The 25,015-nt window shown below is 38.3% G+C and overlaps 1 protein-coding gene across 3 annotated transcripts in view; it reads right to left on the bottom strand.

Moving 5' to 3' along the window:
- LOC105212319 (myb-like protein Q) overlaps positions 1-21,966 on the bottom strand; it is a 106,010-nt gene extending 84,044 nt beyond the window's left edge. The window contains exons 1-3 of one of the 3 annotated variants that reach the window (XM_011184215.3): positions 20,661-21,966; positions 10,517-11,653; positions 9,835-9,957 (exon numbers count right to left, since the gene is read on the bottom strand). In XM_011184215.3, coding sequence (XP_011182517.1) covers positions 9,835-9,957; positions 10,517-11,318 — 925 coding nt within the window. In that variant the 5' untranslated portion in view covers positions 11,319-11,653; positions 20,661-21,966. Of the gene's footprint in view, positions 1-9,834; positions 9,958-10,516; positions 11,654-14,450; positions 14,586-20,660 lie in introns of those variants that run through there. The other 2 variants (XM_029040204.2, XM_054231323.1) reach the window with 2 other exon arrangements.
- Positions 21,967-25,015: the final 3,049 nt, after the last annotated feature.

The following is a 25,015-nucleotide window of genomic DNA, read 5'->3' as shown; positions in this document are numbered from 1 at the left end:
GTAATGAACTAGTTAATGAATGAAGTTTGCGTTCAAGGATAACTAATGCAAGTAGCTATATATAATTTTTGAGGCAACACCAACAAATTTTATTATGTGTGCTTCCTATGGTTGAACAGATTAAAATATATCTTACCTTTCACCCTACTTCGTCCAAATATTTGACAAAGAAGGAGGCTGAAATCACTAAACACAGTTTCCCAAAAAGGAATATAAATTGATTTAAGACTACAGTTATAAAGGGTTATCCATTTCGAGGTTCCCCATATTAAAAAAAAAACATAAATAATTCAAATTTAATGGGGGAATGTTTATTATCATTCGAAAGAACATTATTTGGCATTTTAAAGATTATTTCTGCAAAATCTCAGATGGTCCATACGTTGAGTCCAAATTTCGACGACTCGTTTGAGCATTTCGATTAGTAACTGGCGAATCACCTGAGTGATATTTTGCTCCAAGGCCTGAATCGAAGCGGTATTTTCCGTATAAACTTTAGACTTTACATATCCCCACACGAAAAAGTCTAATGGTGTGATATCACACGATATTGGTAGCTAATCGACCGGCTCATCGAGGTGTTCTCTCAATAAATCCATTAATTGATGCGATGTGCGGGAAGTGGTACCGTATTGCTGAAACTAATTGTCGCCGATATCACGAGCTTTAATTTCATGCATCAAATAGGCGGTTATCATCCCATACGTCAGTCCGAGTCGTTGCGAACGGCGCTGAATCGTCTCTCATTTCATTCTCATTCTCAGCTATTTCTGCTATATTTTCTGCACTGCGTGCTGGACGTGGTCCAATAATGAATGTTGAGTCTCAAGATGGGTGATGGTGTTGCGAATAGTAGGCTCAGTAGGCTGATTAAGTTGACCATAAGTTGAGAGAAGCGCGCGAAACATATCCTTTAATAACGTGAATTTTTGTAATAGAGTTGATCAATTTGTAAACGTTGTTTAAGGCTACTTGGATCATCCGATATAAGCTTAAAGATGAAAGCTTATGAAAGCTCTTAAGGCTAGCCGACCTAAAAACTTGTTGGATTAAATCGCCGACATAAATAACTATAGTCGAATGAGGTCTTGGTAAATTTTGATAAAATAGAAACTGCTTTTGTAGAAATTGTGAAAGCTGCGCCTGAGTTAAGACAATAACAAAAAACAACAACTTTGATTAGCTCATCAATATGATCGCTTTACAGACAATTCTTTTTCCCGTAAATGCCTCCGAATTTTCCTTACATTGTTATAACCCTAAACTTGAGAGGACATAATCTCAGCTGTCACTGTCATAAGAACCTTTAACCAAAAACTACTCTGAGGCCAAAATCTCAACCCAAATAAGCCATGGTTCAAGTAAGCCGACACACCTTAACTTCCGCTCTCCTGCCTTCAGAGATACCTCTAACATATGATATTTTTATGTTATTACAACTTTTAAGAAAAAAACTATGTTGCTGTGGTTCTGTCCGCTGATAAATAAATAAAGAAAGCTCCGTGAGTGCGATGTTCTCGACGACGTGTGTCGCCCTTGGCTGTCATTTTGGCAAAATGCAACAATTCGTTTATCACCTTTCAATTGCCACAATGCGTGTAAGAGCGATATTCCAATAATACACAGCGACATGCAGCAGACGTCATTCTCCTGATGCAGATATAGATACAATTTAAGTATCGAAGGAATAAAACCCAATAAAACAACAAAAAAATATTGACGACACAACAGGGCCTTATTCGCTGGTGGATTCGGTGCTCCTTTCACTGCTCGGCCCTTGGCGTCGTCTTGTTGGCGAACTGTGTTCGCTGTCAAATGGCAAACGCATTAAAAATACTTAAAGTGTTGCCAAACATTGCTGCCAACCACAATTGTCAACTGGACAAAAACACATTGTTGTGGTACTTATAGATATCGAACCGAAACAATAACAACAACAATATTGCGACTAATAACAACAAGTCCACTAAAATACAGTCAAATCGGTGCAGAAAGCAAACAATACAACTGCATATTGGGTCGGACAGTCGCGACAAATTCGCCGAACGCCGCAGCTCGTCAACAACAATGTGCCTTGACTTGCGTCTACGATAATAGTTTATGGCTTTGCGACGTTTCATACACCATTCATAGACGGACGAATTGGTTGAAGTGGAACACAGCTAGTCTGGACGGCCTAGCCGCCAGATCTAGCGATTGAGATTGAAGTAACGACAAGGCGCGATCACTGTGGCTGGCAATGACGATGTTATTTAGCGATTATTTTGACAACGATGAAACAACCTTGCAAACTGGGCGGTCGACGCTCGATCGATACGTGAGCGATCACCAGATAGGCTATGGTGTTGGTCAACGGTTATTGGAGAGTTTATATATGCATGTATGTTACGATTATTTGCATTGTAATGTAATAGAAGTGATTCAGGACGCGTTTTATTGGGGGATTTCCAGTTAATTTGAGTAAGTGACTCAGTCTTTGTAGGTTCATATATGTGTCTCTATGAAGTTAAACGAGATGAAATTATATTAATAGAGGAAATATGGTTCCAGCATTTGGATTTTAGTAATCCGTGTTCAATTCCCTTTTCAGTACGCTTGCCTTTAAATGCACCCAAGTGTCATATTTTTGCATATTTCAGAATCAATATGGCAACACATTATTTGCATACTCACTTATACTTAAATATTTTTTTATTATGCCGTTCATATTTACAACAATCGATTTCTGCTTTATATACACACAGTTATTTGCGACTTTTTCTCACGCAAGCAGCTCAACTACCACAAAATCGTTAATGAACTTAATTCTCATAAAAATGCATTTTAAAAATCTGAATGTATACTAAGAAAAATAAATATGCGACTTATGGCATTTAATGTTCATAACTCAGGGGCAACGATGAATATTGCGCGTACAATAAGTAATTAGTCAGGAAATGACCCCAGTCATCAAAATGTTGTTAACAGCCAGATGAATGTGAGCGGTATAAGCTAAAATATTCACATATGTGTGAGTGTGTGCGTGTCGAGCGTGTGACCCCAATGAGCCGGAAACTGGCACAGAGCGCCAACGGCTAATTTTTGCGAAGCAGAATTTGCGTATCGACGAATTCGACTTCATTTATGTCATTTAATTAGCGGTTGCAAAGATTTGTGCAATTTTCAATTCCCACAAATGGAAGGCTTGTTTGTAAGTTTGTGTGTATATGCATGTTTATGTGCGTATTTATATATACATACAAAGAAGCTGCCATAAAACGACTGACAATCACATGAAAATGAATTTCGTTTAACTTGTCCGCAGCGATTTTTACAGCTGACTACTATAATCGACAACTCGGTATACTCGTGCAGGAATACAAGCTAAGTATTTTCCAAAAGTGTCACAATCTACATTAACTATCACTTGGTTAAATATAGTTATGTAGTTCTAACACCTAACTTAGACTTAAATGTTTGCCAAAAGAGTTTCTCAATAGGAATATTTTGCAGAATTGAATATTAGTAATTAATTATTTCTAACAATTCTTCCCTTTCACGAAAATCTTCAGCGAATGACACGCGTGATATTTTGCTCCAATGCCTGAATCGAAGCGGGATTGTTCGCATAGACTTTAAACTTTACATATCCACTCAGAAAAAAGTCTAAAAGTGTGATATCACACGATATTGGTAGCCAATCGACTGGGCCAACAATCTGTTCATCGAAGTGTTCTCTCAATAAATCCATTGTTTGATGCGATGGGTGGGAAGTGGAGCCGTCTTATTGAAACAAAATGTTGCCGAGATCACGAGCTTTAATTATAGGCATCAATTAGTCGGTTATCATGACGTGACTGTTACGTCATTGACTATTATCGCCGTGCTGAACGTCTATTCGGTCGAATATTATCCAATAATGAATGCTGGGTCTTAAGATAGGTGATAGTGTTGCGAATAGTACGCTCAGTAGACCGATTATGTTTACAGAACGTGAATTTTCCTAATAAAGTTGAACAATTTGTAAACATTGTTTAGGCGTAAGTCTTTCCATGATGATATTCCAAACAATACTGAACAAAAATGTCATGACAGCTTGATACAACTCACCCGTTATTTCGAGTATTTTTCAGAGTTCAGTAATCTATAGCCGAGCAATTATTATACCAAATATTTTACAACGATCTCTGTCAAATGATAAGGCTAAAGGCAATTATTGGGAATATTGAGAATCTCGGTGACCTCCGAGTCGTAATACCAGAATGGAATTGTAGGAAAACGGCGTTCACATTTATTGTTATGTCTAAACTGAATCTAATCGGGCTCTAAAGCTATTTTAAATTTTCGCAAGATATGAGAAATTACTGAAACTATTTACATACATTTAGGAATCATGAAGCTTACACCGTCTCCAAGCTGCTGAAGGACCGTATTAGATGTATTTTCATTCCACACAAGCACTTAATAGCTTAACATTACGTACTGAGGAACATCCGCTTTCAGATAAAATAATGTTTTGTTTTATTTGTTGGAATCGACCATAGATCCTATGCCGTCGCAATTATCACCATTCAACCCTGTTCCCAAGATTTTTTTAGGTATCATAGATGAAATATTCAAAACGTTTTTTAAACATTTCATTACATTTTACAAATATCTATTTTCTGATAGTGATGCTATATTCTAACGACATACATAACAGCTTTATTTGACATCCTTTGTAAACAAAAAACAATAGCTCTTAGCCAAACACAGTAAACTATTATTAGTTACTACAGCTACATGCATGTGCATTTATTTATAACGTATGCAACTTTCACAAATCTGTTAACAAACAACATATTGCTGTACTGTTTACCTAGGAGGTATCGCTTAAAAGCATTTATGACTGCGCATCTGAATGTAGGACTAGCACTTCATCAACACCAATGGTGATTGGATTAAATAAAATACAACAACAGTGTCGACAAAAATACACGACAATCACCAGTAATCATGTTGTTGTCAGGCGTTATGCCAGCTTAATGAATTCACTATGGGGAACGTATATATACGAAAGCCGATCAAGCTTCATGGCGGTCCTCTTAAGTGGAGGCGGTGGTAAGCTTTTGGGTGCAAGTGGCCAATGTGACAATAGACAATCACTTCGGCAACAAATGTAGTAAACAATACAGCTCAATTGAAGGGAGATCAATTGGTATGTTTTAATTACTGTGAATTGGAAGTGAGTGGAAAAAATGATACAAGGCTGCATATATCTACATGTTTTAGGAAATTGATTTCGGCGATTGCAGTTAATAAATAAAATATCTAAATGAAAACACAAAGACAAAAATGTGGGGGTTTTAAAGGCCAAATAGCGGTATTACCGATTACTAGTCTGGCCCAAAATAATTATATTTATAACTAGTAAGGAATGTCCTATTCAAATACAAAAAATAGTAGCTTCACAAGGGACTCTGTTCTCTAAATCCTCTTTTGTATAACACCAGTCTCAGAAAATAAGATAACATTGTTTCAAAGCACATATGGAGAGCCCATCCGTCACGTTTCGTTTGAAATTTTAGAATTTCACCTTCGAAATTCTCACATCTCAATTAGTCGATTTTCTAAGGACTTTTTTAAATCACATAAGCGCACGCGTAATTACCGTACTTGATTTTTTCGCTCAAAGTTCAATTACAAATATGAAAGCAAGTTATGTTGTTGTATTTATTGTGCTTGTGTTTTTTAACTACATAGTTTTCAGCAGTGTCACTCAATTGCTTAACAACAAAATCAACGCCACAAATAATGACAGCAACAACAAAAAATACAATAATAAATTTGCGAAAAGTGTTTGCAAAATCAAACAAAATACAGACATGTAAGGCATTAAACTACGAACTAGCGAACCACCAATCAAGCAGAGCGACAACAAATAGCCAAACACCAAGCAAACCAACAATTTTCCAACCCAACTGAGACCACACCAGCCACCAGCTATCGCACCTAAGCATACAGCTGATCAATCTGCTGTCCAGCTTGGCTACCAGACCAAGCAGCCGGGCAGGCCGTGTCAGTACGTAGTATAACCAGCAATCAGCTTAATTAAACACTACCAACCTTAGCATTAGTGTTGATGGCACGCCGACTGTGGTTGCAACAAAACCGAACAGAAAAAAAAACGAGAAATAACAGCAATGAAATTTCAGCGCGGTGGTCTACATGTCAACAATTTCCGTTCTTCGAGGTGCAAAAAGGTTGTTGTGGCATTCACTGGAATCTTGGCGATTTTCTTTTTTTGCCTCACGCCTCGACGGCATTTCACCAGCATTGGCAATGACCGTGGCAAATTCTGTGACAGCAATATCAAGTGTGAAGCAGCTACAATAGCAACAACAAACAAAAAAACGACAACGATCCATTAACCATTAAATTGTTATTGATGCCACTGTGCGCGGCTTAAAAGTAGCGCAGAACACCCAAGTTGCAACACCAATTGCGCGTTCACCGTCAATGAGGTGAAGTTCATTGTGGAGTAGCTTAATTATATCGCTTAGCTCGCCATTTATGCATTATTATTTGATAAATTAGTCGTATGCATAAGCGTGTATGTAACGGAATAAGGGCGTTAAGGCTAACTGGTCCCTTATGCGCTCTAGATCGTAATATCTCGGTGAAAAAAGTCTTTGGCATTTGGTCTACTGTGTCCTCCCTTATTCACATAACCTCATTCTAAACCAGACGGCTATGTATAAATCGCTACAGAGTTCGTATGTGGCAATACTATACATCTTTGAAAGGTCTTGACATAACCTCCAAAACGACGCTATGCATGATTAGTTTGGATATAGCGTTCAACAGTTATAAAGGTATAAACATGGAGTTCATTACCGCCGAAATTCGCGCTATTTTAAAGTTTTCCTTCGTTAAAGGCAAAAACCGCTGGAAAAACGTTTCGTGAGATTAATGGTGTTTTGGGGGATGGTACTCTATCACTTAGAACTGCGGAGGAATGGTCGATTCAGAGTGGGTGAAAACGACATCATAATGCCGCATGATTTGACGCAAAAAAAAACTCCTGGATCGAATCAACGTCTGCGATATGTTGTTGAAACGGAACGAACTCGACCCATTTTTGTAGCGGATGGTGACTGGCGACGAAAAATGGATCACATACGACAATATCAAGCGAAAACGGTCGTGGTCGACGGTCGGTGAATCGTCCCAAACAGTGGCCAAGCCGTGATTGACGGCCAGGAAGGTTTTGCTGTGTGTTTGGTGGGATTGGAAGGGAATCATCCACTATGAGCTGCTCCCATATGGCCAGACGCATAATTCTACCATTTACTGCGAACAACTGAACCGCTTGAAGCAGGCGATCCACCAGAAGCGTCCAGAATTGGCCAACAAGAAGTGTGTAGTGTTCCACCAGGACAACGCCAGACCACACACTTTGTTGATGACTCGTCAGAATCTACGGGAGCTCGGATGAGAGGTTTTATCGCATCCACCCTATAGCCCGACCATAGCGCCAAGTGATTACCACCTGTTCCTGTCCATGGCGAACGCCCTTGGTAGTGTAAAGTTGAACTCAAAATAGGCTTGTGAAAATTGGCTGTCCGAGTTCTTCACAAATAAAGAGGTGGGCTCTTATGACCGAACGGAAAGGCGCATATTTGCATTTAATCCGATCGCTGTAACACTTTTTATAAAGCATTGAATAAAGAACAAAAAGGCGGAAGGGAGATATTTGCCAACCAATATTTTCTTCAAGAACTGTATGGTAGGGTTCTTCTCCATTTTCGATGCGTATTTATAAGGATGCCCGAGATATGGTTTCCGGACTCTGAAAGAAAATTTGACCACGACAATTTTAACATCCCTTAGTTTAGATTTTTGATATAATTTCCAAACATAAATTACTACATATAAATTACCATTCAGTTTCCCTCTTATACATTTCTGAACGCCCGAAACAAAAGTAATGTCGCACGAAAAGTTCCAGCATTGACTACAGTGATAAGACATTATGAATTTCATTAAGTTATTAACTATTTTGGCACTTATGCTCCATTTTCTCGCTGCTGAATTATGGCCCATCACCAACGCTTACGAGCTAACTATTATTTTCGTTTTGCTGGTTTCATGAATTGGAAAATACACTTAAAAGGCGTAAAGTGACCGCTCGAATGATATTTGCGCGAGCTGTCAGACGTTCGTACATTTGATAGGATTCAAATGCTTTTTGAACGATTTATTAGCGGCGATATGTTGGAAGTGGAGCAGGCATGTGGCGGAGGTTGCCACACGCCATGACTGCAGAAATTTATGCGCACCGTGCAACATTGGGTAGTGTGGACGCGTGGCGTGGCATACACCATGGCATTAGAATGGCCAAACGGCAGAGTAACATTATGAAATCCGAATGCGCTGACGCCTTATTTTTGGGTGACAAAAATGCGCGAACGTGCCAAAAATCGGCCCGAACACTATCCACTGGCGGCCGGCTGACGCGATACAATTATTAATTTACCTTTCAGTTTTTGGCGCTTGCCATGATAAATGTTCACACTTGAGTTGTTGCAATTATTAATTAATCGTCGCATTTTATGCATTTAATCTGGCTGTCGTTGACGTAGTATAGAGCGCGCTGTGATCAGTGGTGTGCTAACAAAGTCACTCGTCACAAAGTTCACACAATCTCATGAAAAATACATCTGTACTAGCGCTAAGTAAATGCTCGCGCTTTGTATGCCCTGTGTTTGTAGACAGGCTTGCTAGAACCAGCTTATGAAATTTATTTCATAATTGGAGACATTTTTATCACGGCTTCCCCACTCACTAACTAAAATATTAATCCACTTATTTATTAGTCCACATATTAATTGAGTCCACAACATGCAGGTGCCTACACACACTCTTGCGCATGCGACTGCATTAATAGGACGCTCACTTGACTGGCGTCTAGACGGCGCTCATGCCACACACTTGCATTTCCATTTCTAACTATCAGTTGCGGAATTGGCCGACGCGTGTCTCTTTCCATTATGAATGAGTCTAGGCGAGGTGTTCGAACAGCTGTTTTGCAAAAAAAGTAGTATCTACTTATAATTTTTTACTGATACTCTTGCTAATATCTTAGAAATTTGTTTGGATTTTATAAGCAAAGGAAATAATAAGTGTTGTGTTGTTGGCTTCGAATGTATGACCAAACTTAAAATAAAGTAGCTTCTTACAGCAACTGCATTACAGGTCAGTCATTTTCACTTTCTGAGCTGTATTCCGCTATCCTACCCCTAAGACCCTTAAGCTGAATAACAGAGAAATGGAAGAGTCTCTGCATTAATCAGAGATGCAGTAAGTTTTCCAAAAGTGATTTATATCGGAATTACCTAGTATATCTAGAATATAACATAGCGAAAGAGTATGCTGTATAGAAGGATATATAGTTTCAACTCCATAGAAAGCCTTCTCAGCAGTTTTTTCATTCAGCGCTCTATTCAGTTCTTGTTTTCTCATGCTGGTTTTATTCAGCCCTCATTCTCTCTTGTTGAAATTGTTGAATAAATGCAGCAAGCGAAGAGGACTGAATATGTTTCATTGGTTTCCCAGTTTAGGTTAAATTATGTTTTCAACTATTACTCTCTCTTAAGCTGTATAAGTGGTAAAAGCAAAAAGGCCTAAAAATAATGGTTTGAAGTTACAGAAATATTATTCTGATGAGATAGAAACGACATTCATCGGTTGTAACAATTAATTATTGATATAACATTCAATATCTGAGTTAAAAACTTAGAAATGTCAATGATCTAACACAGTACATATGTATGTACACAAGATATAAGAGAATATCTTTGTTTCCAAACTCACCTGTTCCATTGCTGCCGAACCAGAGGGCAACGAGGTCCTCATTGGGCGACGAGTGATAATGATTTCCGTATAAATATGGACTGGGATAATCGAGTAGCATGCGACGAGATGATGGAGACTCCGCTGAAATGAAATGATGACATATTGATTACTATAAATCAATATTTTATCACTACTTTGTAGGTAAGTGTCGAAAAGAAGACAGAAAAGAGGAAGTTTACCAAAAGATGCAGCATAAAAGATGCACTAGTTTTTATTTGAGCTATGGTATTATAAACTGGAGCTGGGATACCTCTTATCTCACCGCTCGACCCGAAGTCACCAGACAACTAGTCCAAGTCAATAGCTAAATATTTACCAATAAGCTTTGTATAAGTAATGGCTCCGTAACTTTCTAATTCGATATTAAATATCAGTAATCTCACTACTGTATCATAGACTTACTTTAAAATGTAATATCATGTAATCTCTTTGTTTCCTTTTTTAAGAAATGACTACTGAAGGCAAATCGGTGTATGGATATAAGGTGAAGCCGACGGCATGGCATGGTTGGAAACAGAAAAAAGGACTGAATTTTGGATTACTGAATGCTGGGACGGAACGATTATTTTGCAATGCAAAGATATAACTTGCTTAGTTATCGTATAACTGATGTAAATTGAAAAACATTTTCTAAACTCACCTTGCACTTGAGCAGCGTATTCTGAAGCTTTCTGCAGATTCAAGCGCGGCCGTGGTTTGGGCAAACTTTGTTGTGAGCTCGTCGTCGAGGTTGTGCCATTAGTACTCGTATTACCACCATTAGCTGCGGCCAAAGCTTGCTGCTGACTAGCAGACGCTGATGAGTCCAACAATAGTTGCTGTACTTGTAAGATGTCAACGTATTCGTCTAATTCCGTCGACTGGGCTGAGCTGGAACGCGGCGCACCATTCGCCAAAGAGGCGCTTCCGGTGTTGACTGGCACCAGTGAAGTGCTAACTGACGTCGGTACACCAGAGGACAGTGGATAATGCGGATGCAGGTAAGTGGCTGCACCCGTGCTAGGTGTATAGAAGCCGAATTGTGGCCCCGCTTGCACTTGTACGGGTGGCGGTGGAGGCGGAGGAAATTGCAAAGGACTACGACCTATGTTCAGCAATGGTGTTGTGGGTGTATTTAATGAGTCCGCTTGTTGTTGTTGCAAATGTTGTGCGTGTTGTTGAAGTTCTTGCTGTTGCTGTTGCAGTTGTTGTTGCTGCAACAGATGATGGTGTTGTAAGGTGCAAGACGTTGCGTTTGCTGCGACACTCAAGTTAGGTGACAGCTGAAGTGCTGTACTAACACAGGGCACTACTAGACCATTCGTGGTGGCCGACACACTGACTGGCGTTGACTCTGTGGTAGCGGCGTTGCCGTTCGCGGTGGCTGCTGTGACGGTTGACGGTACTGTTGCTATGACTGCGGCGTGGTGGTGTTCACGCTCGCGACGCATTGCTAACAACATTTTCACGCGTAAAATCAAACAAAAGTGCACACGAAAAGAAAACACACTGAGAAGGAGAACTCAAATGAAACGAAAATAGAACTGAAAATAAAACGATAAAATCGATCGCTGGTTTGTACTCCATTTGGTAGTTTCACTGACACAAAGCACCTAAGGATTCCATGATTGAATTATAATTGCAGTTGGTTATTTCCTTCAATTGATTGGCTCTCGCGCATTTTCGCTGTTGTTGTCGTTTTGAATATAGTTTTTTATTTTTGTTTGTTTTGCTTTTACATTAAATTACAAAATCAGTCTTTAAAAGGACGTTACCGTAAAAGTATTGATATCAAATGCTGCAAAGAGAAAGGAAGAAAAGCGTATGGTTATTTTTGGAATTTAGTATGAAATGTTATTTATAAAAAAAGGCTAATAAAATGCCTATAAATAGCCGTAATTTACGGAATGCACGATACGTTAGACAATGTTATTTTTATCTCCATGTATGTATTGAAAAAAAAAAATACATTATTTTTTTTTGAAAATAACCAAAAATAAAATATGAATCAAGAGTATTGTATGGAGAATATTAGTAAAAGTGAATATGTGAAAGGAATCAATTTAATTAAAACTGATTGCCTCACTTGGCTTAGATTTCCAAATCAGGTATATAAGGACTTCATAAAAAATGTATTCATGTATGTTATAAAATAAAATCTCGGTCCAGGGTTTGCTATTCTTTATGAACTGTTTCAAGGTTTTTTGAAAAGTTACTTGTGTAAACAGTTCACTGGAAGCCAAAACTAAGCCCTTCCATCCATTATAAAATGGATTTAATACTGATTTCTTTAGGTTGTCTACATTTTTATATGACATTTTGCAAGAGTTAATAGTTCTTGTGCAAATAACAATCTCTAAACTATTTTGAAAATTGAATGATGAAACATTTCACATAAGATTTACTTCGGATGAATGTACTAAACGAGCCATTCCTTCAATTTTCAGGGGATCAGGACATGTGCATCACTTGGGTTCTTATATTAGACGCAAGTAGCGATTAAGAAAGTGCCATTGAAAGATATTTTGTTATTTGTTTGAACATAAACTAAATCTTCAGTTATAGAAATAACTGAAAAAAGTTGGAAAGTATATATGTATTAAAGCGCTGCCTCTTCTAGTATTAAAAAATATACTAATTTCATTTAAACAACTTAAACTCGAGTTTACGGGCTCCAGCCTTCCAACTATGGGCTAAAAATCTTAACCTATAACTTGTACTTTGACGATCCCCACTTTGATCTGTAATGGCATATTGAGAGGCTGAATTATATGTGACAATAGGTTCTTATAAATTTAAGCCTCTTAAGATTTTTTAAAAGTTAAAGTGGTTTCAGCAATTTCATGAAAAAAATTTAAATTTATAGCAAAACGCTGATGATTTTATATTGTAAATGCCATAGGTTCCTATATATTGGTAGTCGACTTTCGTTCATGTAAGAAAAATCACGATCACGATCAAAATTTCATTTAGAAGAGTTATTCAGCTCGTATAACAGTTACGGTGATTAATTTAAATTAAGGAATAAACAACTTAAACTCGAGTTTACGGGCTAAAGCCTTCCAACTATGGGCTAAAAATCTTAACCAATAACTTGTACTTCGACGATCCCCACTTTGACCGGTAATGACATATGGAGAGGCTGAATTATATGTAACAATAGGTTTTTATATATTTAAGCCTCTTAAGATTTGACGATGGTTTTAAAAGTTAACGTGGCTTCAGCAAGTTGGACTGGAAGGTGAAGTCTGCGTGCGAAAAGTGCTACAATCATTACTGGCGATTGGAGGATATAGGCAGAAACAAGTAAGGAAATGCTACGTTCGAGTGCAACATAACATTTTATACTCTCGCAATTTGTTGCTATATTTTTATTAAGATAACACACAATTTGACCCATATATTCGGCATAAAGTCCAATAGAAAAACGAAAATCATTATATTTAGTATATAGGCTGAGGTAATTCCTGAACCGATTTCACACTTTTTCACCACCAACACACATTATATCTAAGATTATATGCTTATTTAATTTGGCTGAGATATTACATATTAACCGATTTATAAGCTATTACGCCCATCGTATATTTGAAAATCCTATAATTGACCCGATTTTAACCATTTCTGGTACAAAGACACACTATTAGAAGAAAAATATTTCCCCTGAATTAAGTTAAGATATCTGAGAGATTTACCGAAATTTTCGGTGAAAAATTACCATGGGGCACTGAGTTCTTCATATTCGATATCCGGGGCTTTGAAAGATTATAGTCCGATTTCGACAATTTTTTCACAAGTGATGCCGCAGATCATATACAGTATTTGTGTAAAGTTTTATTTCGCTTTTTATTCGCTTATGTACATATTATAAAGTGAAGGAATGAGATGGAATCAAAATTGAGTTATATGGGAAGTTGTTGTGGTTATGAACCGATTCCATCCATTTTACACACGTGTCATCAGGGTGTCAAGAAAATATTATATGCCGAATTTCATTGAAAACGGTCGAGTAATTCCTGAGATATGGTTTTTGACCCATAAGTGGGCGACGCCACTTCCATTTTCCATTTTGTAAAAAAAATCGGAGCGCAGCTTCTTTCTGCTATTTCTTCTGTAAAATTTAGTGTTTCAGACGGTTCTCGTTAGTGAGTTAATGCACTTTTGGTAATTTCAACCTAACCTTTGTATGGGAGGTGGGCGTGGTTATTATTCGATTTCAACTATTTTCACGGTGTGTGGTGGGGTATGTAAGGGAACCGATTGCAGAAAGTTTGGTTTATATATCTTTATTGGTTTGCGCGATATTTACAAAAAACTTAATTGGGGGGCGGACAGACAGACATTCCAATTTTGATTTTGATTTTGACTCGTCTCGTCACCCTGATCGTTTTGATGTATATAACTCTATATCTAACTCGTTTAGTTTTGGGTGTTTCAAACAACCGTTATGTGAACTAAACTATAATACTCTCTTAGCAACTTTTGTTGCGAGAGTATAAAAATTTAGAAGTATCTAAACTCAAACTCGACCGGGATCCGACAATTACATCATATAAATTTATGATACAGATACCAAACAATTCATAAATATTTACCTAAATTTTGACTTCGTTCAAAAATTTTGTTTTCAATTTTATTTAAAAAATTCCATTTATTTAAATACACAGCAACGACTTTATCTTCGGTATAATGTATATTTTTTATCAAATGGGAACTTTGTGTAATATTTGCTCTCTTTGGTTTAAAAAAATTCCAAAAATTCACGATAAAAGCACTTTGTCACTAAATAGTACGCATATTAGCAAAATATTCTACTGCATTTGTATGGAATTCGGTTTGAACCGTTTCGTAACTACCACATATTTCATATGTGTTTAGTTAATAAAATTTACCATCAAAAATTCATGTTTATAATTTGTATATAATTTATAAAAATTTACTATTTTAATGTGCTTTCATATTGTACATAAATGCACCGGCGGCAAACGAAAGCCCGCAACTTACACACTACCCGCGACGGTCACTTGGGCACTTCTTTACGTTTTCGTAGCATTCGTACGACGGAATTCTCGCACCGATTATTTTTATATTTTGACAAATTATTTCAACAACTTATTTCAACGTAAAACAAAAAAAAAATAAAAAATAATAATCCGTTATTTTTCGCTTATTTCCTAACTGTTGCTCCGTTGCGGAAACAAACGATTAAACAGCAATTGCCACATTTTGGCGTAAAAATATATACTACGTTTTTATAAGTTTTTGCACGTTAATAATGATGCTCGAGCGCAACGACTTTCGCTGACGCGATACGAAATGAAACAAATGTCGTAAAGTTCTTAACACACTAGACAAACTACCGGGAGAGACGCGCTGTCGAGCTGTCGAGCCACCGAGTCGCTACTATCGGCTAGCAGCCGGTAAAAGTGAATTTGGAAAATCAACGCTGATACTAAAGTGAGCAGCAGCAGCAGCGAAATGGCAATAGCAACATCAACAGCGCCGATTGTTTGTGTAGCGTCAGCCTTTACAGTGGCTGTTGGCGTCGCTGCCAACAATGAAACAATGTGAAAAATAAAGCTAACAACGCAACAGGCGACAACTAGCAACAGCAAAACAGAACGAACGTGCGAACGAGCGGGTGGCGAGCAAAGATTGGGTGGAAAAGCGCGTGGGGACATACTGCCGTCGACGGGTGGCGCGCTCTGCATGGTGGGCAGCCAACTGTGGGAGATTCAAACGAAAGCGAAATGTATGAATGAGTGCAAAGGTGCAAACGAAATTAAAAGCGTCGGAAAGCGCAAGAGGAATGTGCTTTTCACAAAAACAGCCAAAAAACAACAAACGGAAAATAAATAAACGCGGCAAACAAGCGCACAGGCAAAAGAGCGGGAGATCTAACGAACGCTCATTGATGGCCAAAGGAAAGCTAAGCGAACGAAAGTGCGCGGAAAAGTGCGTGCGCAAGTGCGTGCAAGTGTGTGTGTGTTGAAGTTTGTAAATGTGTAAGCACATTTAGTTGAGTGCGTATTTGCAGTAAGCCTGTGCGCGAGTGTGAGTGGTCTAAAACACCGCGCCTGACAGTGGCAAACGACAAAGGTGAAAGCACAGCAAAGTAAGTGCTAAAAGGAAGTCGTAAGCAATTCCAAAGGAGCGCAACAAGTGGAGCGTGTGGTGGCTGGCGAGCAATTCGTGAGGTTTTTGTGAGGTCAAATGCGGTCGACACTATAACGCACAAAGTGAATGTTTCATGACGCCAGTAACAGCGTTGATAGACAACACGCCGTTGGCATTCGAATAGAACGCGTCAACGCAATATGCGTGAAAACGGCATATTAATGTCACTGTCAGTCAGCCAGGACACGCAATGCTGTCGTCGGCACTCTTAACAACTGATAGTTGTCTATAATATCAATTATTGTCTCACTTTTATTGACTGCGGAAGTGGACATATTGTGCGCGTCGTCGCCACCTACAAGCCGACCGAGTGGACGAGTCATTTTGTAAACAATTGCCTACGCGCTCACTTGCGTAGCATCCATGGAAGCCTTACTTGTTGTGTTGGTGTTGAGCGTTAACTACAAATCAAATGTTGTAAACTGTATATTTATGTTTCATTATTATTGGGTGCACTTATGTGGACTTCCGAAAGTTGGGGTTGGGTTGGCAGTTAGTACTAATAAGGATATAACAAAAAGGCTTTGAACTGCGTAAGAACAACCAACTTAGGTATTTATAAAGATAATACGATTAATTGGAGGTATTTTTAGTTCTCTTAACGAAAATTTAAAAATTCCGAGTAGGCATATTAAACTAAAAAAACACAATGGAAATTAAAGTTCTGGATTAATTAGGCATTTGAAGCTTCGTAATTAATTTCATTTAATTAAAAATAATAATAACTGAATTTCATAGGAACTACTTTGTTTAAATGTTGTTATACTCATAGAAATTAATAAAATAGAAATATATGAGTAAGTAAGCAATCAACTGCAATGTGGGCCAAGTGAAGTTGAATTCATAAATTTACAAGCTCACAGGCTCACCAACTTCTTTAGACAGCATACACACAGTGTTGCGTTGGCTGTGCAGCTGAGTATGTGTTACATTGCCTATCAACCGCATACTCGTTAATGATGACGTTGCTTTGTCTATCTAGCTCTATGTCTAACTGTATGTATGCCTATTTATTGACTGCTAAATGTTGTGATAACGGTACGCAGTGAGAGCGCGTGCCGCCAGAAGCACTCATAGCTCATAAAAATATATTGTCCATATGTATTGCTTACGCACAGCTGAGAGCAAGTGACGACATTTAACATGGACACACACACGCATACATATAGTATATTGTAAGTAAGTTGTAAAATATGCAAATGAATAAATTGCTTTATTGAAAGTCTTCTTTACTAAAACATTGAATTTGCAGGTATTTAATATATACGTATATCAATTAGAGCGTCTTTTGAGTTAATTTTTTTATGATTTCCAGTAAAATAAATACCTGATCACAATTACTACATTTATCCATAAGATATACATATATATTTAACTTAGTCATAATTCTTTGAAGGATAATTCAATAACACTTGTCTTCAAAGTGAACATTTTATTTGCCACCAGCAAGAGTTTGGTAGTGATTCGTATTAAATAGTAGATCTCACGATAAACTTTCGGTACTTTTCATCGGACTTTTTATGCGCAAGATTTCAACTTCTGGTCCCAATTTAAAGCCAGAAACATGCATAAAGCGAAACGGAAATAAATAGACTTTGGTCGTCATTGTAACTATAAATCCTCTTTGGAGAAATGTCTCCGTTGAAACTCTCTATCTCTCTAATAGATTGTAGCATCTATACTACGAATACACGGCTTTGACAACGAAGTGCCAACGGAAAATTGAGCTAAATTCTGCAAATATTTTAGGAGTGGACGAAAAAGAGCGACAAACATTCGAAATCGAATCATAGGTTAGTCATAGTCCTGAGTTTAATCAAATATGTGAAAGAAGTGATACATGAATGAGGTTTCACCGTCGTTGATGAATCCTTATAAATATCTATGCCTTGGTTGGTTGGTTGAAAAGCAAAGCGAAGAGGGCCTGACCGCAAGCGGCCGCACTTACGCCACTATTAGGCCCATTGTGCTCCCCGAAGGTACCTTGATAAGCATCACCTGATCAACTCGGTCGATTTAACGAAGCTTCTGAGTTTTTTCCATCCCAGCTGCCCAATTTCTCTCAGATTAGAGTAATTGGAGCCATGGAAGGTATCTCTTCTTAACCGACAGAAGGCTGGGCATTCGCAGAGATAATGTTCTAGTGTCTCGTCAATTTCCGCTCACGCCCTGCATTCTGCCGATTGCACTATACCAAGTCTCTGCAGGTGGCCTCTTAGAGGTAGGTGCCTCGTGATAACCCCTTTGATACAGCTTAGTTCTCTTTTGCTTAAAGTAAGAAGTTTTTTGGTCTGTCCAGTGTCAACAATACCTCATAGTAGTTTTGTGGTACGAGCACTGTTGCACATGTTCCAGGACCTGAGATGTTCCCCTAGCATTCCATTGCTTTAGGCAACGCTTGAGAGAACTGAAAGGTCTGATAGCCTTAATTGCGGCTTGGCTATCCACAAAAAAGTTGATGGACCTGTTTGTTTGGGCACAAGCCCACCTAGCGCCTTCCCTTAGTCCGACCATCTCAGCTTGAAATACCGAGTTGTAGTCGTTTAGTTTTAAGCCGCTTTCTGTATGCGAGTTTTTACAGAAGAAGCCTGCTCCCGTTCCTGTTTCACCTTTTGATCCTATGCCTTACTAAACACAAAAACTGCCATTATAGCGCATGTTTTTAGCCAGGAAAATTAGTTAAAAACAATGCAAAAAATGTTTTGTTGACGGTGTATTCATAATCGCCCAGACATGCTGCTCAATTATTACGAGTCTGTAATTTTTGCCAGAACTCACACACCCTCATTGATAGCTCGCCCAAAATAAATGAAACCAATTAGAATCATCTAATCATTAAGTATAATGGTAAGCAGTTTTCCTGCATTAAGCCAAACAAAACAATCCACCTTTGTTCATTATCACTTTTACTTATAATTATTGCTATCTTATTGGATTTTTTGTGCTTTCTTAGGGTACTTCACTTTTCGCCTTAACAAAATTATTATCAGCACTAGTGCTATGCTCTTTTCGACTTTGCAGCGCGTGTAGGCGCGTTACTAAGGTGAAATGGCTGTTGAGGTAGGAATCGATGGAGCATCGATGGTATGAGAGCGACGTGGAAAACTGTTGCTTTGCTATCAAAACAAATATTGAAATACATGCAAGTGCACATACATATATACTATAGATATATATATGTATATTATGTTGAAGCCGAACGAATTGAAGTATTTCAGACAGCGTTAACGAGAAAAAACGAGAGAGAAGGCGCTCCAAAAAAAAATGGAAAAATATCAATGAATGGGCGACACACGAACTTTCCCTCAATGAAAAGCTCTCACAGGAAAGCTTCGTATATATATATATATATATATATATTTTATGTTTGTACGAGGGCTGCTACATATATTTCTGGCCTATTCAACACTAAGTGTTGCCAGGTGCAATCTGACATTTCCATTGGAAAGTTTGACATTTTTTAGCATAACATCACTCAGAACGTTTTGTCATTTAATCGTGAATTGTTTTATTTACAGGGAATTAAAAAAGGCTCAAAAAAGTGGTTCGAAAATTGGTTTGAGCTCATGCAAAAGTGTATAAATTTTGATGGAGAATATTTTGAAAAACAATAAATCCATTTTCGTTGATAAATATTCCTATTTTCATTATTAGGCCAGAAATATATATGTATAGCAGCCTTCGTATTGGGTTTTCGTTTGAAAAATATACGTTAAAAAAGCTCTTTCTCCAATATTGCACATTCAAATAAATTAAGATAAAACCATTATTTAACAAAAGATGTTTTGTGTAATATGGACTGCAATCAAGCTTGACTCTGCAATTTAGTGTGAGTCAATTCCACAAGTAATAGGTATCCCAAGAGTATGCGGATTTATTCCAAGAAATTAGTCTAGAAACCTCAATACCACACTGGAGTTCTGTGTGCATCATTTGGTTCGTAATTCTCTGTTTCGAGTCAGAGTTTATACCTTTATAAACTATACAAGTCTCTTATTAGCCCCGTCCTGCTAGATGGTACAGTGACGTGAGTGGTGTCGAAATTTGATGAGACGGCACTTGTAGTTTTCGAGAGAAAGGTTTTGCGGAAGATTTATGGAACTTTGAACATTGGCAACGGCGAATACCATAGGCCATGGAACTGTGAGATGAATGAGGTATATGGCGACATTGACATAATCCAGCGAATAAAAAGACAGCGGCTACTCTGGTTAGGTCATGTTGTGCGAATGTAGCTTTCAAAGTGTTCGATGCAGTAACCACCCATGGAAGCAGAGGAAGACTTCAACTTCGTTAGAAAGATCAATCGGAGAGCGACCTGCACCTAATGAAATTATTGTTAGTATAAAGCTGGGACTGAAGATAGATCAAATTAGATGATTGAGAACCTATTTGATGTTGATGAGAGATCTCATAAAGGAGGAGAATGAGATCTGATAATTTTTTTTACTTGTAGAAAGTCGTTTATAGATAAATTGTTCTAGTTTTAAGAAGTTACAACGTTTCATATTGATAGCCCCTAAGCGTGCTTACTTGAGATCGCTTTATAGATGGAAAATACTCAAGAGTGATATCTTTTAATAATACATGCTATAATTATGAACTTAATTTAAAAGAATCCTACTCACCACGAAGCGTTTTGTGCGCGTGATTGCACGCACTAAGTACCGGAAACTGCAAACTTAAGTTCATATGCCAAAAGTTAATAAAGCTGAAATCTGCGTTGATATCGCCGCGTTGTAACCACAAATTCACTGTTGAAATGTTAGCGATTGCAACTCGATTGTCAACTTACGCGATGCAAACATAATTAATTACCAGCGCGCGCATAGATAGCTGCCGCTGGCTGGCCAAGCGGAGATGGTGGCAAAGCGATATGCTTTTGACAAACGCGAACGCGGCGGCGCGTTATACTATATACTGAGACAGTAGTTTCAATTACTAGTGTCAACTACAGTAGAGCGCACGCGCTCCCTAAACACGCCCGACCGGTGTTGTACAATGCCCGATGCTGTACGCCGATAAGGCGGTATAGAATGCAAAATGCCTAAATGGCGGAATAACACGGTGTGGCACAACGTATGATAGCGATCGCACTGGTATACTGGAGCGCATAACTTAGTTTCGCACTAGCGCTATGGCACTGAGGAAAGCACACGAGCGCGATGTGTTGTATGCAAACAAAGTGTACGAAAAAAGCCGGCGGCTCATACGATTTATGCAGTTGCGCTTGCGTTTTTTGGGTCGTGCGGTACAGCGCGCACTTATATATTGCGTTATTCACTTAGACATAGTCAACAGATGATTTCACTTAGATTTGAAACACGCAATTTGATTTTTATATGCTTAGAAAAGATGGTCACTTTTGATTTGCACTGCACTTTTGGCGACGCCACATATGACGGCTTGGCGGAGGGAGTGCGAGCAGGCGGCGCCTGCGCGTGCAACAAGACCTTAAAGCGCCTGCTAGATTCGCAAACTAGCGTGTTATTTCCTTCAATTCTTTTATTGCGTTTTCATATCCTTCTCAATACACACGCACGCGCGCGCTTTCGTTAAGTATAGATAATTGCACTTCGCAGTCAGAACCGGATGTATGCATTTACAACGCTTTTGTTGCACATTTTTTTATAAATATTAATTTTGTGTACATTTTTATTTTTATTACCATTTGGCTATCTTTTTTTGTTTTTTTTTGTTTTATTTTGCGTACGTCGCCAGTATTTTTTGTGACGCGCTCGCCACGATCACTAGATTGTAAGATCAGCACATTGATCGAGCTTTTTGCACGTTAAACTGTTGGGTTTACACTGACATACCGGCATTGGAATTGGTATTGGCACTGCCTGCTGGAAGATCACTCTCTCCGTGGCAAAGTTGCACGCGATACTCAGCGTCAGTTGTTAGCGCATTAATTCAAGTCGTCCGCTCCATGCACGGTTCATTCAACGTTTTCGGCATCAAACTTTGCTCCGGCTAAAGCTCGGCGCTGGCGTATGGCGATCGTGGGCTGATCATCGCCTTATTTCGTTGTTTTTTTGTACATTCTATATATGTGTTTGCTTGGATTTGCGCAAAGGCGCGCTAAGTTTCCATATATGTACATACCTCGCGTATGTATGTGTGTATGTGTGTGTTTGCATGTAAATGTCATATGTACGCCTATTGCATGTGCGTGTGCGTGTGTGGGTTCCTGTGTGGGTATTTGCGCCTGTTTGTATGTGTTTTTGTCACACTTCAACTAGCGTGTGTAGGCAAATATCTACAGCAGTGTTATTGTTGCCGCTCTGCACCACGTACCACCTTTCCCCGCCAACGCCTGCACCAGCAATATCATTGTTGTTGTTGTTGTCAATCCATTCCAATTCTTTGCATTGTATTTGCTTGCTTGTTAGTTTGTGTATGTATGCATTCCCCCGCAAATTTTCAACTGCTTTTATTTCAGCTTAACTCGTTCGTTGTTGTTGGCTTCTAACTCGACCTAAGCCTCTTCTATTTCCAGGGGCGTATTTGTATGCAAGCATAAACCTTTCAGTGTGTGTGTATGTGTGTGCATCGTTGTCAGCCCCCATATGTTGGTTTTGGTATTTTATTGGATATTGCCTCGTGCCTGGGGCAACACTTAGCTTGGGGTTGTGTGGGTTGTATGCTATAGCGCGCTCATTTCGCCTATTCTTCGCAGAGTTTTGTTGTTGACTTTTTCGTTTTCACTTCATTTTGTTTGACGGTGATCTTACACAACCCACTCGTTCTCGTCTGATTCTAGAGTTGTTATTGCCGCTGTCACACATTGAACACGAAATGGCGCTTTTGCTCAATAAAATCGGGTTACCACTGTCAACTATTGAGTTTTGAGTCTCCGCTATATATATAGAAATTTAACGGACTAAACCAGAAATAATCTGTCAGCTGACTAGAAATCTAGTCACAACAGTTATTATATATTATATTTGCGTATATATGTATAATCAAAGAAGAATAGTTACGAGATTTAAAATAGCTTTAAAGGCTCTTTTAAGGCACCCTGTATTAGATAATCATTGTATTGTATTGGGAAACTCACTATAGAGTGCATCACTTTTTTTGAAAGTTTCCAAAAACGAAGTTCCTAAAAGTTCTAAATTCCTCTAATACACCTTATCAATAGTTTTTTTGTGGCAAAAATATACTCGGAGATTTGACAATTTTTACCGGAGTATGACTGTTTTTTTTTTTGTGGCAAAAATATACTCGGAGATTTGACAATTTTTACCGGAGTATGACTGCTTAATGATATAAAGCTTTCCAAAGTTCTAAGATTTTAATTTTTAAGAATTCAAACAAATATTATATTATGGTCCTCAAAGTGTATTTTTATAGCTATGAATCCTTACTCGAGTTTATTTTTCAATATAAAAAATTATAATTAGCCTGATAAATAAAGCTAAAAAACCAGTCTTGCTGAAAATTTTTAAAAATATTATATATTTGATTATTAAAATTTTCATTAAGAATTCTGAGAAATATTTAAATTTGAAAGCACATAACCGTTCACCAAGAAGCTTTCACATTTGAAAATACCAAATCTTTTTGCAAACACTTCTACACGCGTCACACGCATTTCTAGCGCTGCAAAAGCATTAATAATGGGAAAAGCTTTCGGCGTAAATGAGCTTTCAGCTTTCAGCTATTCTCCTACACGATGTAGGTATTGCTTTAACAGCAGATAACGGGTACCGCAGGGAGCTGTCGCAATGCAACGACGGCAATCGATACATCGGCTGCAGATACGCTAAAGCATACGATTCATTATATACCCACCCACGTTGTAATGACATTTGGCATACGGAATTGGCTCGTTGGCTCATTCGCTACTTCGCTGATTCGTTGATTCGTTTATCTACTTGCCTTCTGGCCCAGCAGCCAGAGCCCGTGTGGCACGTGGGTGGCTCCATTGATAAATTCTCTGTTCGGCAACTTTAACCTTGTTTATTCACAAACTTACCTGTTGCTGTCGCGTTGGCTTCAACTATGTTGGCTATTGTTGCTGTAGTTACAGACAACAATTGTATTCTATCAATGGCGCAGTGCCAGTGCATGTGTATATTCATTTATGTTTGTTGTTGCAAATTTACATATGTTATTTTGAGCTGCAAGCAAATTGACACGTCGCATTTTGCAGCTGCAAAACAATTAAATTACATAATTATGCAGATATTCGATTAATTAATAATTGTATTAAGTTTTCATAATTCGTTAAGATATCTTACATAATGACCGATATATAGGGTATAAAGACGTCCAGCAGTTCGAAAACTAACTTATAGTAGGTATATCGTAGATAGGTGAAGCCTTGAACCGATTTTTGGGTGAAATTATTAGGGTAGTTCCTGAGCTGCGGGTTTGAATCAGAAGTCGGCCAGTCGTCCGCGGACATACAGATATACAGAAGTCAACACGTTTCGTAGACAACAAAAATTTATTATACGAATATTCAACATAACCTTTCTCGGACTATTATAATCTTTTAGACCCCAGTTATTTTCCTTAACCGAGTAACAAAAATGACAATTTGAAGAACGAACAAAATGATTGCCTAAATATGAACTCTATAACCTTCAACTGACATCGACAAGAAAGTATCGGTTTATTGAGATATTGCAGCGTGTAAAAATGACAAACCAGACTAAGTGAAGCTCATAAAGGTCGCAGATATGAGCGAATATATTACTTAAATACAGCTGTGTGCCTACTATACATATAACAACAGCAATAGTGTAGCTTCATTGGCCCAAATCAATGCGACATTAACGGTCGAGGAGGAGCAGCGGATCCTGTCATAAAGAAAACCGTTAATAACACATGAAAACAGACATAAATTGCATTTTGAGCATTTTTACAACACCACCATCGACCATCTGCCGCGTTCATGCGCCGGTTATTGAGTCATATCATCTTGACTTGACTTTGGGGTGGTCCAAGTGGCCACTAACAATTACATACT

Source organism: Zeugodacus cucurbitae, chromosome 2, assembly GCF_028554725.1.
Source record: "Zeugodacus cucurbitae isolate PBARC_wt_2022May chromosome 2, idZeuCucr1.2, whole genome shotgun sequence".
Classification (NCBI taxonomy): Eukaryota; Metazoa; Arthropoda; class Insecta; order Diptera; family Tephritidae; genus Zeugodacus; species Zeugodacus cucurbitae.
This window is presented reverse-complemented; position numbering and strand designations above follow the sequence as displayed.